Below are 19,283 nucleotides of genomic sequence, written 5' to 3'. Positions count from 1 at the left end.
GGTTAGATCCCTATCTCTAGTGACTTCCCAGTAAACACCACGCTGTTTGATATCGTTAGGATATGCTACCATCCTATGAGTGAAAGAAGTCGGTGACCTGGTGAAATACCACCAACTCACACGAACAGAAAATTCATCCAGTCATTGGCTCGTTAACTCTGAACATCAAACGAATTCTAGGCTTTAATTTTTAAAAGCTTTTGTGGTCTTCCTCTTGCTGGGCCAGTTCAGAAGGTCATCACTGAAGGCAGAACTGATGAAGGCAAAGAAACCAAAAAGCAGCAGATAGTACTGTCTCTCTGTCCTTTTAAACAAATCAAGTTCGCACAAAACAAAAGGAGACAAGGTTAAAATGAAGTTTATTAGTTTTTTTGGTTTTTTTAAGCTTTTTTTATATAAAACTGTTTGTGAAACAGCTATTTTATTCCCATGGCAGAGTGACCCCTGAAAGATGCACTAACCCCTTTCTTAAGGCCTTAACAAGAAAAAATTATGATTTTTTTTTTGTTGTTGTTGTTGTTCCTTAAACCCAAATGTTTTAAAATTACATAATTTACAAAAAAACCCCACCCCAAATAACCATATAGTGTAGGCTGTTACACTGACATTCCCTCTTCCTTCCTTAGGAAAAGCAAAACATAAAATAAAAAGGGCCAAGTGGATTTTCCTGACCAGTTTGAAGATACACTGACTCCACTAACATTCAGACTTCCTTTCCAGTTCCCCAATCTGGCAGGTAAACCATATCTTCCTCTCACCTGCCTTCAAAACTGAAGGCAGCTTCTTGGAATGATCTGGGGGTGCATGTTGTCATGTTGTTGCTGCAAAGGACAGATACTCCTTTCCCCTACGTGGTACAGATGTTCCCACACGAACAAGGTGTACGGGATCTAGCAAGCAGCAGCCACCTCTTACTTCATAAGTCTCATAACCTAAGAGTCTTCAGATGTTTTTCACGCTTCCACTATTAATATATAGTGTTTCTCAAAAATGATAACCTCCCTACCCCACATTCACAAGTACTGACACCCCATCACCTGCAACCATCCAAGCCTTCCTCCCACACCCTACAAACAATTTATCATGATTTTATTTGCCTTTTAAAATTGAACTTCCTTGGATGTTGTGAGAAAGAAAGCAAGAGGAAGGGAGACAAGTCCTGTTTGGAGTACTCCCTGTTCTACTATTCTTTCCCACAAAATTTTAGGCTCCACGAGCCTTGCTTTGATTTTGGATTTAATATTTACTTTAGCTACAGTTTTCTTTTTTAATTTATATGGGTTTTTGTTAATTTTAATGAAAAGCATCAAAAGGGATATAGCGCACCTTTCATTTAAAACAAAGTCTTTCAAGACTAAAAAATAGATCTTTATATATATATATATTTATCCCTCCCTCTTTAATTCCCCCCACCTGTTTCCTTTTTCCCCCTCCCCTTCCCACTGTCACTATGGAGATTGTGTCCATGGAAACAGCTGGTTCAGACTCCTTGGTCAGATTCTGTGATGTCATCAGTCTTGAGTGTGATGTAAGAATTTATGAAGGAAGTGCTGGCATTGGCAGGCACGTCGAGAGGGGGCATGGCTGCACAGTGGGAGAGATTCCATTCAGTCACGAATGTCCACCGCTTTTTATCTCAACAGCCTAACCTGAAAAACAAAGTGAAACGGTAATATTAGAATGGTTCCTTCCCTCCGTCTGCCAACACGCCCCCCCAGGCTTCAGAAAAACCCACTCAGTAGCCTACCACAGCAGTGACACCAAGAGCTCTTTAGTTCTGTGGACTAAAAACAGATGGAAGCACAACGGTGAGTAGTTCATAAAAGCAAATCCACGTGATAAAAAGTATTAGTTTAACAACCAGCAGAAAACGAAATAAGCCTAGCTACGGAGGAGGTCCAGGATGACAGGACGATCTGTGCCACGACAACAGCACGGCACTCTCACAGAAGAGCTACCTCCAGCAGCTGGAAAGGAGGCCTCTTTGCCTCACGTTCGCTCCTCATCTTGACTATGAAAACTGGAAACAGAGGGGCCAAGCACATTCAAATGCGATGACAGCTTCTGGGATGCCACACTGCCCCTCAGGAACTGGACCCAAGCATTTTCATACAGGTCACCACGCTACCATCCCACAGTAGTTTTCAGTGAATATACAGCAGATAGTAAAACTGGTATCAAAGTTACACGAGTTCAGCTGCAGGAACCAAATTTGGGAAATGGCTAGATTTCACAAGCTAAAGGTGAAGCTGCAGTTAAACTAATTGGAGGTTGGGTAATATTTCTTCCTGTTGCTTTTTTATTCTAATTGCCAGACTATGGTAGCAGTGACATGGAAGGACTAAGCTTGTGATGTCTTTCAAGACAAATGAGCTTGGCACGCTCATTCTCCCTGTCCAGAAATTCTCTGAGGCGAGAAAATTAACTTCAGGAGTTTGCTAAGTTGGTGGAGGCTCAGTTCAAAAGAGAAACGGCAGACAAAGTTAAAATTTCATTTCTCTAAGCCACAGTTCTCATTCTTAATCTGCACAGCTGAGAAAGCAAAGCTTGAAATAATATATTCCTTTCTTCCCTTCTCCCATAACACAAGTGAGCCCAGAAGCAATTTGTTTATTTAGTAAGGTTAACCCTATAACTTAGATAAAACCCTTCCCACCAGCTAGTAAGCTTGGGAAAAGGAAAAAAGCTTGCAACATCAGCGACGCATATGGAAAGCAGTTTACAGCATGAGAGGTGTGCCTGGGAACAAAGCAACACCCATGTTCATTCATAGCTGGCAATTAAACTCCAGGAACCCTAAGTAAGTGTGATACAGAAGTCAATGCTGTTCTGATTATCAGCACACCAATTAGATTACATCCCAGCAAGCCTACCTCTTGGCTGCAAATATCCCCTCATACAGGGATGCCAGGCTAAGAGCGAAGAACGAATCGGGTGAGTACGTATGAAAAACAGAAGGGTAAGCCATGGAGCTACAGCTAAAGAGGAAAGGAGGGAGGTTCCTAGAGGGTTCAAGCAGCTGACCTTTGTGGTATTCATTACTGTGCAACTGTGAGCCCTCGCTGAAGGAGTATCAAGGCCGTGTTGCTGTCTCTGGCTCCTGTACAACTGCAGCTTGCCCATGCCTGGAATCGGTCCAGAGCATTAGGCACTGCCTCAGGGAGGAAACAGGCTCACCGCAGAGAGAGAGTCCTTCCCCGTTCCTGGACAAGATCCAGAGCACCAGACTCACTCTCACAGTCACTCTCCAGATCTGGATTTGATCCAAATGTTCTAGAGGCAACTGGCTCAGGGAGAGAGAAGCAACAAAGACAGAATACACTGACTCGCCTGGATGTTATCCAACACGCAGGATTTTTCTTAACTTGCTGGGCCTAGGAGTGAACCAGAACTAAAACAGCCCAATAATCTAACAGCTGAGTGCTCATTCTATCTTATGCTAAGGCCGGCAGAAGGGCAGCTCCTGTACTACCAGCACTGCTACAGAATTCCTCTAAACTTCTTTAGTTACCACAGTAATGCAGCAATTTAAAAAAAAAAAAAAATTTAAATAATCGGATCTTTTAGATTTGCATGGTTTTTATTTTGGGATTCAAGGGCAGGTTGGAGAACTTTATCTTTAAGACAGCAACAAAAGGAGGCGGCTAAATAGGACCTTCAGATAAGAACTACTTGAGGCAGAAGTGGATTTGGAAAGCAGTAATGCCTTAGAGAGATGTCTAGAGGACATAGTGAACATGGTGCAGATTCCAAAGCCTGTAAGGTCTTATGCCAATACATTCCTATGATATATAAAAAAAGAGTTAGCACTGGACAATGATACAGGAAACAAAGCTGTGTAAAGGTCTCTGGGACACAGTAATGTTCACGAGCACTTTAAAGAAATGGCCCAAAAAAACATCACTGAGAAGACTTCTCTAGTGTTAAACAGTTGTAACAGACACACTGTCCGTGAGACTATCATCCTGTTTTAACATTATGAATTATATTGCCTTTTAGACTTTAAGGAAAAGAGAAAAGCTTAAAAGAATCCCAATGACCTTTACCATGGAAGGAAAAAGTTACTCAAATAATGAACTTTAAATACTGTTTGCATGGTAACCGTTTTAACAACACTCCAAAGCCAAGAAAGAATGCTGTTAAAAATGAAAAATCACAGAACACAGCAGAGCTAAACCAAGTCAGCAGTCAATATACAAAGTATTTATATGAAACACTACCTGTCTTCTGCTACTGCACTAAAAAACAGAATTCTCTGATTAATCCCTCATCCTTCACAGAAAACACCATTAAAAGCACTTCACAATTACGTAACTCAAGAAACAGGTAAGATTTTAAGGTAAGGGAGGTGCCTGGGAAGCAAGGGAACTGCAGTGAGGGGATTGTTATAATCAGCTCAGAGAACAGACATGAAAGAGCAACTTCACCTGCATGATTGCAAGAAAGAGAAGCAACTAGCTAGTAAGAAATGCAACGGAGCAGTGAAATGAAGGCAAGAGACCTTCTTGGGCTGCAGTTTATGGGAAAGGGTGCCAATATGTATTAATTTGAAACCAAACACTTATTTCCTTTAGACCTCCCTGTTTGTGCCCAAATGGCAATGCACTTGGTGGAAATGAACTAAGAAATCCCAACCTCATCCCACTCCCTGGGTGCTAACTCCCACCTCTGTGCTAGTCCCTCCTTGTGCCAGGATTTTTGCCCTGCCACAGAGTGAACCAGATCAGGAAAATGACCCAACTCGGATACTAACAGGACAAAGCATAGTTTCAGACAAACTGAATTCCCCACCACATTCGCACATAGCTGTATGAATGCTGGGACTAGACAAAGGAAGAGGCAGGAAGGAAGAGCAGCGCGGGAGCACAACTGCTGCTTTCCACAGCACTGCTGACTTATCGCAACTGCAGCCCACCCTGGATCCAAAGCGAGGGGAGGTGCGGGACCAGAGTAAACATTACAAACTTATGAAATTGTGGCCACTTGTGGGTATAGTTCCACCTTCTATCACCCATGTCTGTTTGCAAAATAGAGGGAAATGCTGGTCTGAAAGGAATATAATCGGCTCCTGAAATGATTAATTTACTTATACCTGTATTTACATTTCCAGAAAAAAGGGAATCAAGATTACAATAATCTTGAACTCATCAGTATTATTAATTCTTCCTTACATACAAAATTTAAGAGACTTTGATGAATTTATTTATTTATTTATTTATATAGAAGCTTACTATTAACTACTCTGAGACTTACAGAAAAAAACTTTCAGATCCTTATGGACATGATCATGGCAATATGAAAGGAGATTTCTGCCACTGGTTTAGCTGGGAGAGTAATCAGGCAGTTGTAACAGCTAACAAGCTTTGCCTCTCAGAGGCAAACAGAAGGGACTGCTGCGGAAATGCAAAAAAAGTGAAGTCACTAGCCTGAACAGAATGGTATCAGGAAAAAAAAAAAAAAAGAAAGAGTTATTACAAATTTTCTGAATATACACCAGAGCACCTTGACTTCTCATAGAAATGCAGAAGGCACTGGAGGTAAGGAGCCACGGAAGAAAGGAGGTGGAAACTGGAAACTCTCCCCAACTCACCTGTGCTTGCTTTTATTTCCATTCCCAGGAGTACACTTCCCCCCTCACCCCCGCTCCGACTGCTCTGTGCTGAGGCTGCCTTTCACCATCTTGTTCTGCAAGGAGGGAAGAGAGCAAGGAAGGAGGGGCTGACGAACCAGCAAGCCAAAAGGAGGAGGAAAAAGAAAATGAGGGAGAAAAGGAAGACAGGGGTAGGGGAAGTGAACATACAGAAAGCGAGAGAGAGAAAGAGAAGTCAGTATTGGAACCAGACATAGATTTTTCAGACAGTTTTCCCTGTGACAAAAGCAGGCAATTCCGCAAAAGTAAAGAGTTTGCGATATGAAAGCCTGGTTAATTTTAAGAAACACAGAATTTAACACAAAAAGGTAGAACAAGCTGAGAAACATCACTTAAAATTGCCCTACAGATGGCTTAAGACAATCTAAGACTGCAGTGCCACCAAAAGGTGAGGTATCCCATCCCCTTTATATCCTCAGCACCTCAGCATCCTCATCAGTTCTGTTGCAACAGCACTTGCTGCGATGCAGACACAGCTAGTTGCATTTGCGAGAGGAAGCTAACCCTTCAAAAGATGATTAGTTTTCAGGCAGCGTTTTCCCTGTGATAAAAGCTGCTATTTTGCAAAAGTAGCACATTCAGGACATGGATGGTTGAAGCATCAATGCTGACAGAAGGAAATGGGAAAGCTCACTGGGGAGCACAGGGAAAGGCAGGACCAGTCCCTCTGGACTTAGCTTGCTTATGCCTGAAGTGTCAAGCGCAGTTAATGAGGCAAGAAGCACCTTTGCTCTCCAGGAGCCACTTATTATGATGAGGTATATTTACCGATGTGAGGCATGGACTGAAAAAGGATAAGAGGCACTATACTGGGGGACTTACTCAGTGTTAGCAGATTTCTAAAGTTAGTTCTTCCACCCATTAACTACAGAACAGAAGAATGAGGTATTAGACAGCTACTAATTAGCTACTAATGTTAAACTGGTGTTACCTAAAAGCATAGTTTTAAATGGTCTAATCTAAAGCCTTTCTTCCTCTCAATTGCTCGTGTTCATATCATGCAAAAAATTGATGCAATTTGCTCTCCAGACATTCTAGAGCAATGATTTTCAACCTTCCTGTTCCTGCCTCGCAACTGGCTGGAACTCCCCTTTCCAGCCACTACAATGGAAGGAGCAGGGTGATCCTATATTCTGCCCTGCAGAAGGATTTGGAACAAACCAGTAGTGATCAGTGAACCACAGGGCAAGGGCAGAGTCACAGCCAAGCAAAGAAAACTTTGCTTGACTTCAAACAAATGTTCATGTCTTTACTAAGCAAAAGTCAACAAACTTCAGTGTCAAAGAAAGGCTGCTGGTGTTGGATTTCCATTTTCCACACAACACAGAAAATGATCTGCAGTGGGATAGTTTTGAATAAAATTCAAAATTTTATTGCCTCATGAAGTACCTTTATCAACTTAATTGGCAGTTTTCCCCCTCCCGCCCCCCAAGTTTACTTTAGAAACTAATGTGCCTGCTCAGTATCTTCTCTGGGAGGCTGGATTCTATAAAATGGTTGTTGCCTTTCACAGTTTGAGCACCATCACTGCAAGTACTCACATATAGCAGCAGTGATTCAAGCCAGCTATGAAAAGCTTTGTTTCCCTGTAATACTTCAGGCAATGGGCAGCAAAAATAAAACAGCCTTCAGAGACGTAACCTTCCTATTCTCTTTAGACAAGTATCCAAAGTTGGGTAGAGGGTGGCACTTGGGTAGTTGCATTTCACAGTAAGGGGAGCTCATCGTTTTCGTTTGGCAAGATCTGCAGGTTCATGTAACATTAACGCATCAATATAAGCTTGCTGTACATTTTCAACATTATTCCACAATTGTGCAGAATAATTTATTTTCTTTTTTATGATGAAAAGTAGGCCAGTTCTGGGTAACAGCCTGAATGCCCCCAGAATCTTGCAGCGCATTTAAAATACGTGTGTATAAATACATCATATTGTGGTAGAACATCCAGAAAGAAACATGAGACTAATTCTTGTATGTTTACAAAAGACAGATTAAAGATAATCTGTGAAGACAAAAGACCACCAGATGTCAGTCTAATTCTAGGCAGAGAAGAGATTTGCAGACAAGGACTAAATGGAGACTAATCCCTGCTAGAAAGCAGCACAATTCTTCCCCATTATCATTTACTTTCCAGCATATGCCATTCACACTCTTGCACAATTCCTGTTGTATTCAACTGGCCACAAGAATAGCCATTTTTCTGGACACTTCTGAGCGTTTAAAACTGGTGGACTAGTATCCACAGCCTCCCAGAGATGTATCTTCCCTTACGGGCTGGGAGGGGTATTCCCAGCACTGTATCACATCGCTTATACGTACAAGAGTATGTACTGTCTGCCTTGTCTCCTCTTTCCATATGGACAGAGCAATAGCAAGCCAGCTCTTAGCACCACTGTGTTTGCAGGCTCCAGGGACATTCAGTTAAGGATGCCCAAATCCTAGGCAGAAGCAGCATGCTGAATCCATCCCCAAAACCAGGAAACAATGATGGGTCTTCTGAAGAGTCAAAGATCTACAGAACAACTAAACAGATTTATTGAAAGCTAAACTAGAACAAGGTGTTTCAGGTTCACCACTGCATTGGTTCATGATGTAGTTTCGAAAAACTGGTCGAAACTTTTCCATGAGCCATTTTAGTTCCTTCTTGCACCCTCAGTAAATCCAAGGAGAAAAAACCAGCGTCAGTTTCAATGTAGCACTCAAACAGAAACAGTGAACAATGTACTGATTCCATCACAGAAGACAGGAAATGAAGCTGGGCTTTCTAAAGGGTCATCAAGGATCTGAAGAACTGAACAGATAGGGCAAAAACTTACTTTATCTTCTTAAACTCTCTGTATTCTTCTCAAGTCGACGTTTGCCCCCAGAATATACCACAGGCACACATCACAGAAGATCTAAAAGCATCTCTGACTAGAGATGTTATCCAGTATAAAATTACTGATCCAAATTTAGATACCAGAAGAGGGCAGCAAAAAACAGGTCTCATCCAGGAGAGGATTCTTACCTTGTGCTTGGGGCACCTCACTGAGAAATTCTCTTCGTTTAGTAAACAATCTAGAGGAGAAGACAGCAATTTATTACTTTTTTAATAAAAAGTAACTTGAATTATACATCACATGTGTTAATCTTGCCTCACAGGTATATATTTTTCATTCAAAGATCTCTTACAGGAATACTATCTTATTAGCAGGTTCATCCTTTCCACCCCCAAAGTTTTAGCAAATAAAATTACTGAACACCCCAAGTGACAATGTTGCCTGGATTACCAAGCCAAGTCCAAGCGTCCCCAGTCTCCTGCATAGAGAGACTCCTGTATACTCTATCCTCTGTATACAGTAAGAATCACAACAGCAAGTCTACAAATCCTATATCCCAACCCCCTTCAGCTATTCCAGCCTTCCTTGCTACAGCACAAGGAAGATGGACGCATTCATCCAATCTGAACAGACAATCCCTGCTTTATACTTAATAAGAAAATCGCTGCCTTTCATCCTTACCCCAAGGCCCTGCCAGCATCAGGGGGAGAAGGGGTGTGTGTCTCTAGGTATGGGTGTATGTGACAGTTTATTTGCAATCCCAAATCCTGGTGATCAATTTACACTTTGACACTATATCTGGTAGTCAGGTCACTCAACGCTGCTCTTGGATCTGCTTCCATGATTCGTATATATGAAGCTTCTATGATCTAAGAAATAGTTTAATTAATGATTCAAACCTATTACAGAAAGTGGGGCACCTACATTGAACTGCTTATTTAGGAAGAAATTAAGCAATAGTGTCATCTGAAGAGCATATCTTTAGGGGCACTGCCAGCGTAGGTGTTGGTCCCCTCTCACCCTCCCCCCCCAGAAGATGCCTCTAAGGGATGCAGAGTCAGCAGCTCCTGGAACTTCCGTGCTATGCCCACACCAGGAGTACCACCGGCCAGCTCTCTGCCCTCCACCGGTGCCTTCCAGATACCCTGCATTTCACCCTCACAGCCAAGTGAAAAAGCAACACTCTCCCAAAGCAATTCAGCTGCGTCCCCTGGGCACCCTGAACTGCAGGGCCACCTCTCAACCTGCCCAAACTTCTGACATTGTTCTTTCCAATTGCCTCATGCACCGAAGGCAGGCTGACGGAGCACCGTCACCACCTCAGAGTGACCGACGCCATGAGAATTCAGCAAAGTGCTTATGACCTCCTGTCTGCTCCAACCTCCCCAAATAGCTAGCAAGTAAAGCAGCACAATGGTAAATAAAATGTGCTAATTTAAAACGCTCTTAAGTATGTAGCATAACCAGCGCTACCTGCTGTTTCAATCTGCTGGAAGAGTTTAGCAGACAGCAGGAGACTGCAACTAAAGCTTGAGGGAAAAGCTTTCTAGACACCCAAGCTTTGGCAGAGCATCCCTCTGCTATGAAACGCTTATGTTTCAACATGAATGCCTCTGGCCTGAATCAAAGGGAAACAGCATGCAATAGGCTAAGTTACTTGAGAGATTTTAGCAAAGGGGAGTAAAACCCTTAATTCTGCCACAGATAACAATTTCAAATGCAGTACTAGCAAATAACAGAAAATAAATAAAATGTTGTCTCATATAAGGGCAGGAATTGTACATTTAGAGTACAGCATGAATTATCACTGCATAATACAGCAATCATCAAAAATATACAGAGCAATCATCAAAAACATACACAGTATGTTAGTACAGGATGGAGTTTTCTTCCTTCTTGGAAACCCAACATCGGTAATGAATGCACTTCTCTAGCTAGTACATCACAAAGGAAGATCGTACAAGGATCAGGAAGAACTGTCAGAAACATTGTACCTCATGCTTGATCTGCACATTGAGCTCAATTTCTTTCTAAGGTTGGCATTTCTGTTGCAAATACTAATAGCAGATCCAATTAATAGCAATTTTTTTGTTTCTCTTAAGGGACAACTATGAAAAATTTCATCAGCTCACTGTAGAAAATCAGCTGAATACCAATAAGGCAAAACTTGTTCCTCATTACAAAGCTGGCCTGGATTTCAGTTAGCAGTTCCAAGTATTTTATATCACAGATTACAATTCATCATGAAGTCACCAGACACGTAGCTATGATCAGTTTGTTGTGGCAGAAAGGGAAAAAGAACCGAGACTCGTCCTTGTTTGTGCAGATTTTTCTCCAAAAAGTAGTCAGGGAAAACCTAAAACATTTTTAATAGAAGCAATTATTCTTCTGTAAGCTTCACACTTTGTCTCACCCTGTGTTCTGCTTGTTACTCATCTTTAACGATACTTGTGAAGACACAGGATTTCTGTTCTCTGCAAATTCGTTTTATTTTGCTGCTAGTCTTTTCCTAATTTACAGTCAGAAATCTTTTGTATGTGGAACTGCTTATGATACACGTTGTGGGGACAAGTGTACTGCAACAATCAGGATCTGACTCCAGGTGGGGAGGAACAAGCAGAGGGAGAGGATACAAAATTTTAGAAAACAAAGATCCTGTTTCCATGGAGACATCCCTAGGACTAAGTTATCTTGAGACATCAGAGGCTCTTCATAAATTTGGACAGATGCAAGCCAAACACAGACAATGTTAACCACAGTCATTTCCATATAAAAATTACCTAAGTGGCACTACTGATCCTGATTTTTATGCAAATGGCTAAAAGGAGTTCAGCTCTCTTGCACCCTATATTGCCAAAGATTACTTTCGATGAAAGGAGATCTAAAGGAAGGCTGAATTAGGCTATATAAAAGCATCCATATGTACAAACTGGCAGCTTATGAAGCCACATGCCTTGCATAGAAGCCAATTAGCAACAGTGGTGCAAAACCTGGCTCCTCATCAGAGTGGGATTCTGCACCATCGGTGCAGAAGCCAGAGCCAAGGTCACACCACAGGGCCAGCCTTCAGCGCTGCAAGTAACTGAAGCCGTTTTGAGATATTTCACCCTCCAGTCCTTTATCAAAAATGTACTGCCTTTCAAATGAGGCACCATACTTGACAGGGTACTAACTTCTAACGCACACCAATGCAAAGCTAAAAACATGCTCGCAGTGCAACTGCCTAGGAGTACGACGTGCATACTTCATCCCAGCTAAAGCATGGTCACTTCTAGGGATGTTACTGTAACTCAGTCAAACACCAAGTGTTTATGACTTGACATACCATAAAAAACACTCCAGCAAGTGTTTTCTGGGTTTTTTGTTGTTGTTGGGTTTTTTTTGGGTGGTTGGTTGGGGTTTTTTTGGGGGTGGGATGGGGGGGTGGGGTGGTGTTTGTTTTGGGTTGGGTTTTTTTTGTGTGTGTGTAGTTTTTTTGTTGGGTTTTTTGTTTTTGTTTGTTGTGTTTGGAGTGTTTTGTTGGGGTTTTTTTGTTTGTTTTTTGTTTGTTTGGTTGGTTGGTTGGTTTTTTTTAAGGGTACAAAACTAGTCACACATATTCCAAAAGCCTGAGAGCCCTTGTACACATCAGCAAAAACTTCTGAGGATTCAGGATCTGTCCCAGATCCTCAATAAAGCAAAGTGGCACCATCCTTCAAAGCAGGACATTCAACTTCAAATGAAACTACCACAGAGCTCAAGGAACTTGAGAAATATCTGTATCTGATTCACTACAGGAAAGACAGCAGCACTGCATAACCAATAAAAAGGGTTTATAGGCAGATAGCAGGCTGAGAAAAGAGAAAAGAATGCTTATTTGCTTCTCAAGGAAGCCTACATTTTCTGCTTGGGCATAAATGAAAATCAAGTCATATCCTATATAGCTTGCTTATTTCTTTTATACAGATTTATTGAAAGAGTGGCTATAGATTAAGACAGCTTGATTACACCCACAGATAAAACCAACTGCAAACAAGGTCTTTTACTGTCATACCATCAGGCTGAAATTTTGAATGCTGAGAGTATACTCCAAGCTAAGCACTTTTATTTGTTTTGGTTGAAAACTTCAGCTAAAGCAGTCTAATAATTTCCTTAAAACTCTTTCTTGGAAAAAGTTATTCCGCCCGTGTTAAACATCCCAGCAAATTTTCTCTGAAAAACTCTAACATATCCTGATGTGCAGTAGGACCTGAATTTTAGCTAAGGCATGCCCTTGCCAGCTTATCACAAAATCAGCAAATGTAACTCTTTGCAAAGAGGGAAAGGGATTTTGATCTGCACATCCTCAGAAGAAGTTTCTTAGATTTTAGTAGCTAGATAATTTGAAAATTTAACAAATATGCTTTTGTTTGGGGGGTAGCAGGTCTTTCTTGCAAAAGATCCTCTGGCCTGAGATTTAGGCACCAGAACCAAAAGCACTGAAGCTGTCAGGGAACACTTGTAAGGCTCAGGAAGCCTGAAGGAAGAAGGTGACCATTTCAAAACTGCAAAATGGGAAGCACAGGTCCAGAAGGCAGCAGAAATGAAAAGGTTACTGAGAAAGGGAATCTGGAACTGGAGAAAGAGTGGAGGCTAGCAGGATGAGGAGACTAGTGCTAGTAGAAGTTAGGAGCAGGGAATTAAGGATGAGTGCCAGCAGAAGGAAGCTAAGACTGAATCAGGATTGATTCAGCCAGAAGACTAAGAACTAAGGCACAGAAAGGTGAAGAAGATCAAGGGCAATATACAAGAACAAACGGGGACTAGCAGGGTTAAATGTGACAAAGAGCTAAGTCAGGAGAACCAAACGGGAGTAAAAAGCCCAGAGATGAAAAACAGAGCTACGAGCAAGAAAGGAGAGGAGGAGGTGATGTAAGAGCAGAGAGGAGGAAGCCAGAATGACAGCTAGAAAACCGGGCAAAGGAAGAGTTGGAAAGGAGAAAGGAGAATTGGGTCTTACAAAGAGACTGGGATAAGAAATTTGAGAAGAGGAACCTGAGACCAACTAGATAAAAAAGCCTGTGGCTGGTATGAAGAGCTGGAGAGGAGAACATATCAGACGCATACAGACTGAAGAGGAAGAAACAGAAAGGAAAATGTATAAAGAAACAACGAGAAATCTTTGTTCTCACTAAATCATAAATCATACTCTTTCTGGAGTGAAGGCAAATCTCTGGAACCAGAGATTCACCATTTATACAACTCCTCTGCTATTATTTAAATATGTCTGTGAAACTCACAAAGTATTCCATCTCCATGCAGCTCTAGCCCACTGAGTGGCTTGCAATTTATTACTGCCGTATTACTCTAAGGAGGGAAATTAGCTTGGAATGGTGCACACTGACAGACGGCCGCATGGCAACGTGATGTCTCATAAGAAAATTAAAAGCAAATGAAATAAGCATAGCCTTGCAACTTGAACACAAAAAGCTACTCTAAAAAAACCTCAAAGGTTGCAAAGTCAAGACAAATGTGAGGAAAAGCCAAATTTAACGTAGCCCACTTCTACATATTATATGGTAGACATATTATATTACATTCAATATGGACTAAATAGTATGATTATATACTAGTTTTTGTACAGGACACTGCCTCTTCCATGCATAACACAGAACTGCTCTTGGGAATCAATTATGATTGTTCAGTAAATTTGTCATCTGGAGGATCCTTCCGCATTTGCTGAAGTGGAGTAGAGTTAATGAGGAAGGTATATTTGAAGAAAAAGGACAATATCTTAATTTTGATACCTGTGTTTAGAACATAGAAAATGCTACATACTGTACCTAGTAACACAAGAATTCAAATTAAGCACCCCAAACTATTGGGAACATTCACTATAATTTATTTTGTTTTTTCATGGTATTGAAAAGGGCAGGTCACAAACTAGAAACAAATTACTAAACACGATATGAATGCAAATCTGATGATTCTGTCTCTCAAGTGTACTGTAAACAAAAAGTTTGCTAATGTTCATGAAACTCTTAGGCATGACAAAGATGAACATAACAGAAAATTCCACAGTGCCACTTTCAGAACCGAGATGGAATCATATGCAGTAAATAAAATACAGAATCAGTGAGGACAGCATACGTTCATGAGTGAGTACCCTCTCATCCTACCGATGACGTAGGGCCTTATGGAAAAAGATGTCAGTCCGTAATAAGGCAATTACTATCTTATAAGATACATTCATAAAAGACCAAAATTAAACTTAAATGGACACCCTTATTTCTGGCAATTTTTTGAGTGTGTGATTTTTGCAACCTGACTAATATTTCTTTACCACCTTATTTGATGTAAAATCAAGGATTCTCCATCTATACTGTGGTACTAGTAGTATTCCACTGCAATATTGATTTCATTAAAAACATTTCTATCAGAACAAAATGTGGTGCTCCAATAGGGTGGGATTTCACAGTGAGAGGTGCAATGCTGTCATTCAGAAATGAGCATATCTACTTCAAATACTGTAACATTTGAAAAACAGCATAAAATAGGTGGTGAAACGAGTGGACTGCTGTGGAAGTGGGATAACAAACAGGAAGCTTGCAATTATTTGCCAGTCAAGAGTCGTAATCTTGAATCCTTACCTGCTTGTTAACAGACTAAGTTTTGTATGATAGGAGAAGTGAGTTACAGAGGACTGGAATAGTGGGACATTATTCATTCTGAGCTGGGATTTTTTATCCAAGAATAAAGTTTATCTCCATGAAAAACTTTCACTATTGTACACAAAACACCAACTCACAACAGCCCGCTCATAGCTGGAGATAATACCATCCAAACCATTAGCTTGTCCAATGATGAAAACTGGACCTACTCAAGAGACTGACTGGAATGCTTCTAAGGAGGGAGAAGGAAGGTTGTGCTGCAAGTGGTACTGATGATTCTACAAACACTTAGCACGTGAAATCCTTACTATGACTATCCATAGGAGTGCAACCTGAAAGAGGAAACGTCTTTCTGGTTACTTGCACTCTTTTAACAAAGGGTTTCTAATTTTTGCAAGAGAAGAGTGGTCAGTTCTCATATTGCAGCCAAATTTCAGTCACTGTAGCTGCATTCCCCAAAACCAGGCTTTTTCTGCATTTTCAGGTAGATACTTTTTCATTACAAGCTCCATCTCATCCCAACGCGTTATTATACACTGTTTATCTGATGCCATTTCGCACCATTTATATTATTGTATCTTCATAGTAGGTGAGAAGCTGAGAGGAAATAAATTTGTAAAGTACCTTGGAATTATTTATGTCATATGTTTTGAATAAACACGAAATATAGTTAGCATGTTATTTGTTCTTACCTGCATCGATGGCACATGGGTAATGGTATCGGAAGGAGCAGCCTTTGTTGTAGCAGCCTAAGGTGGCTCCTGGTTCCTGGCAATGGGAACATTTCTGAAAGGAAAACCAAGAAATGGCAATGAACACTGCAAACATCCTTCCAAATATCTGTATTTTCCTGGGAATTTTATCAACTGCATTCCAGGACAAATTTCTCCAGTATCACAATGTTAGACTGTATCTTTCCACACCATACAAAGAAAGGCCTTTTGAATAGGCAACAACATAAACTCTGTCAAACAACAAACTTTTCAGCTGTGCTAGCCAGGCAAATGATACCAAATGTTCAAACCAACCATTCAGAAAGAACTTAAAACACTTCTCAAATCCGTTTCACTGGCCTATATTTCAGTACCTGACAATGACATCAGTGTGAAAATTGGAGGAAAAAAGCTTTTTTGAATCTACAGGAGCTTTAAAATGAGAATTAGCATGACAAAGAATGATTTAGAAGATACCATTAGCATAAAAGTAATTTGGTTACATCATTTTCATTATCACTAGCAGTTCAAGCAGGCCAAGGCCAAGCTGAACATTTTTTCACAGGTGATCAAAAAAGGTTTACTGGGAGCAGGAGAAGATGCCATCAAGGTAAAATACCTCACCATCACAGAAATGGCACATCTCCAAAAGAAATGCCTGCAGTACTAGAAAGATGCTCATACATTTATTTTCAAAGTAGTAAGACTCATCTGATGACTACATTCAATTTTCATTTCTTAAATCCTATTATCTCAACTGGTCAATGATGTATTTAACCATATTATCAGACAGATGTGAATGCAGCAGAATGAAAGCCACTCACCTACTTACTTCACACTGAATGACTTAAGGAATGACCTAAGGAAGTAGGCCTACCGTGCATCTCATTTGGACAGCAACCTTACTTCTTGAATGTATACAATAAGTGATTTTCATTAACTAATCTAACATTCTGACGAAAGCCGAGTTCTGACAGGTTGACATTTTTCCCTTCTAAAAAGAAAACAAGGCACATATGGCAGAAACCACCAAAGGCTAAGAGACCACTACTATTTAAAAATTAAAATGCAAATAAGACTACCAACAGAAAAAGATGATCTCCAATAACTTTTGAGTTATACTTAAGAAACACAGGAATTTTGGTTTCGCTGATAAGCACAACTAACACCACAATAAGGCCTCATATAACTGGTAAAATTCACCTTGAGTTTAGGCTATAAGAAGTTGCCTTTGGTCACTGACTGCACATAGAGAGATGATGACACGATCTAAAAACTCTTTTTCTGTTGGAAAAGCTAGTGTCAAACTACATGTGCTCTATTAGCACTATCAGCAAACTACACCTGTACAGCACACAGAACAGATGTGCTCGAACCAGCAGTGCACCTGGCACTGGACAAAAGCATGGTTTTTCTACCATACAGGAAGGCTCATATGCCAAGATAGCCACATCAGCTAGACCACACTTCTTCACATCCCTGAATAACATACACGTGGCAGTGGAGGTCTGCAGAATAGATGTGGCTAAAGATAACAGCCACAGTGAAGTTCCTTGCTCTGCATAGTAAACAGGGTTTTGGTTACAATAGTTCAAAAACCACTAAGAATATGTGACAGTCATTGCTCTTCCTACTATTCTATGCTATGTAGAGATGACTATAGTTTGTATTTAAATGACTGAATGAGGATGAAAGCAAAACTAGCTCCAGCCATAAACTAGGTGGCCCTCTCCAAATCAAAGCAGATGCAACTAACAGAAAAGCTTGTGAGACGTCAGTTCTCATGACATCTACAACTGCAGTCTTGAATACTGCCTTCTCTTTCGGTTATGCCAAAGCATTCTGAGCCTGATCTTCGGCACTCCCTATTAAATCGCGTCTATCTTCTAAACAGTAAATGTGTATCATGACAAACTACTGCAGTATTTATGATGTAAGGAAAGCGTCCCCAAGACCTAGAAAGAGACACCCAAGCAGCTTATTTTTGCCTGTCAGAACACGAACGCTAGTTTCCAAAGGTAAAAAAAAAAAAAGAAAAAAAAATCTAACCCAATATTTAAATGCACATCAGAACGTATGGACCTCTAGCCAAACTGCAAGGTAATTCACTCCCTCATGGGAGTAAAACCAAATTTCATGTATAGAAAATGTCTTTTCCTGGCTATGAAGTCAACCCTAGAAGAATATTATGTACTGGCAGTAGTCCCAGATTCACCTATGCCAAGTATTCACAAAGTGCAGCTTGAGGAGTTCTGAACCAGAGCTCTTTACCTGTATGCTTTATTCTTGCTTTTAGATGTGGCTGACCGAGATTAATTATTCTAACAGGACAGAACCTAAATTGACTATTCTTTCTGAACACAGATATGAATTTCTAGTTTTGTTCCTCAGAGGCATTCTGTCCTCCCCACTTTATCTCGTCTTTGAAGTACCATCACACTGTTGCAATAGAAGAAGTCATTCTTCCCTGAACACTGTGTCCTGTACAGAGCCATCAATAAGAGCATAAGAACTAGAGCAGCACAGATTAAACTGCAGCTGTAAAATATTTCTTAACGCTAAAAAGGCATGTCTTAATAGTGTGCTGTGTGATACAACTGAAAACAAGACGACCCCTAGCAAAATTTTGATACTTTTCCAAATGTTAATTTAGTCTTTGAACTTATTCTTTGTCACATCTAGCGTGGTTCATCTTGCTATTCTGAAACTTGCAGCAGAAACACGACAGGCATTTTGACGAATTTTAAGTGTGCCTGTAGCGCTCAGCTGAGAATGGGTATGGAATACTTTCAATTCGGTTGTAGTTAGGACTGATTAGACAGGAAAAGTGGGTAGTTAAGATGCCAGAGCATGAGCATAAAGCCTTCATTTCCCTTTTTTTCAGTCTGCCAGACCAACTAGATTATTACCAAGGTTACCTGCAGCTACGCCCACAACAGCAATTCCCCAGTGGACTACAATACCATTGACTGCTCAAGGCAGAGATCATCTGCTGCTGCTGGCTCCCCTGCTGCTGAACAAGTCTCCATTCTGGCAGATGCTTCTGCTTTTCACAAGCCACTGACAGTCTAATGGCCCCATTTCTTCTACCTCCTGGGACCCCCGACCATCTGCTTCTTTCAGGGGAAGCTAGGGGAACCACATACACAATAACTACTCTTTTCTTTTGAGTTCTTCCTTCTTGACACACCACAGAGTGACTGAACAAAGCAGATACCCTCCAAGGCTGTATGGTTCTAAAACAACTTATGAGTCTATCACTTGATCTTTGAAAGAGACTATCATCATGTACTGCCACGTGGTTTCCAAATATATCCAGGTGTTTCTAGAAAGACAGAACAAAGTGATTAGAAAATTTCTGGATGGTCTCAGTCTTCTTTTGCAAGACATCACTGCTGTGCCTTAAAAGATTAAAAAGATGCATAGTTCCTGGTAATACTTTTTGTGGCTTTGGTCAGAACTCTTATCCTTA

General features: G+C 40.8%; 1 protein-coding gene across 6 annotated transcripts in view; it reads right to left on the bottom strand.

Moving 5' to 3' along the window:
• Positions 1-341: 341 nt before the first annotated feature.
• TCF20 (transcription factor 20) overlaps positions 342-19,283 on the bottom strand; it is a 65,124-nt gene continuing 46,182 nt past the window's right edge. For 2 of the 6 annotated variants that reach the window (XM_075153573.1, XM_075153538.1), the window contains exons 3-6: positions 15,791-15,884; positions 8,658-8,707; positions 5,591-5,718; positions 342-1,649 (exon numbers count right to left, since the gene is read on the bottom strand). In XM_075153573.1, coding sequence (XP_075009674.1) covers positions 5,635-5,718; positions 8,658-8,707; positions 15,791-15,884 — 228 coding nt within the window. In that variant the 3' untranslated portion in view covers positions 342-1,649; positions 5,591-5,634. Of the gene's footprint in view, positions 1,650-5,253; positions 5,394-5,590; positions 5,719-5,741; positions 8,434-8,657; positions 8,708-15,790; positions 15,885-19,283 lie in introns of those variants that run through there. The other 4 variants (XR_012674145.1, XM_075153562.1, XM_075153565.1 and 1 more) reach the window with 4 other exon arrangements.

This window comes from Calonectris borealis, chromosome 1 (genome assembly GCF_964195595.1).
Source record: "Calonectris borealis chromosome 1, bCalBor7.hap1.2, whole genome shotgun sequence".
NCBI lineage: Eukaryota > Metazoa > Chordata > Aves > Procellariiformes > Procellariidae > Calonectris > Calonectris borealis.
This window is presented reverse-complemented; position numbering and strand designations above follow the sequence as displayed.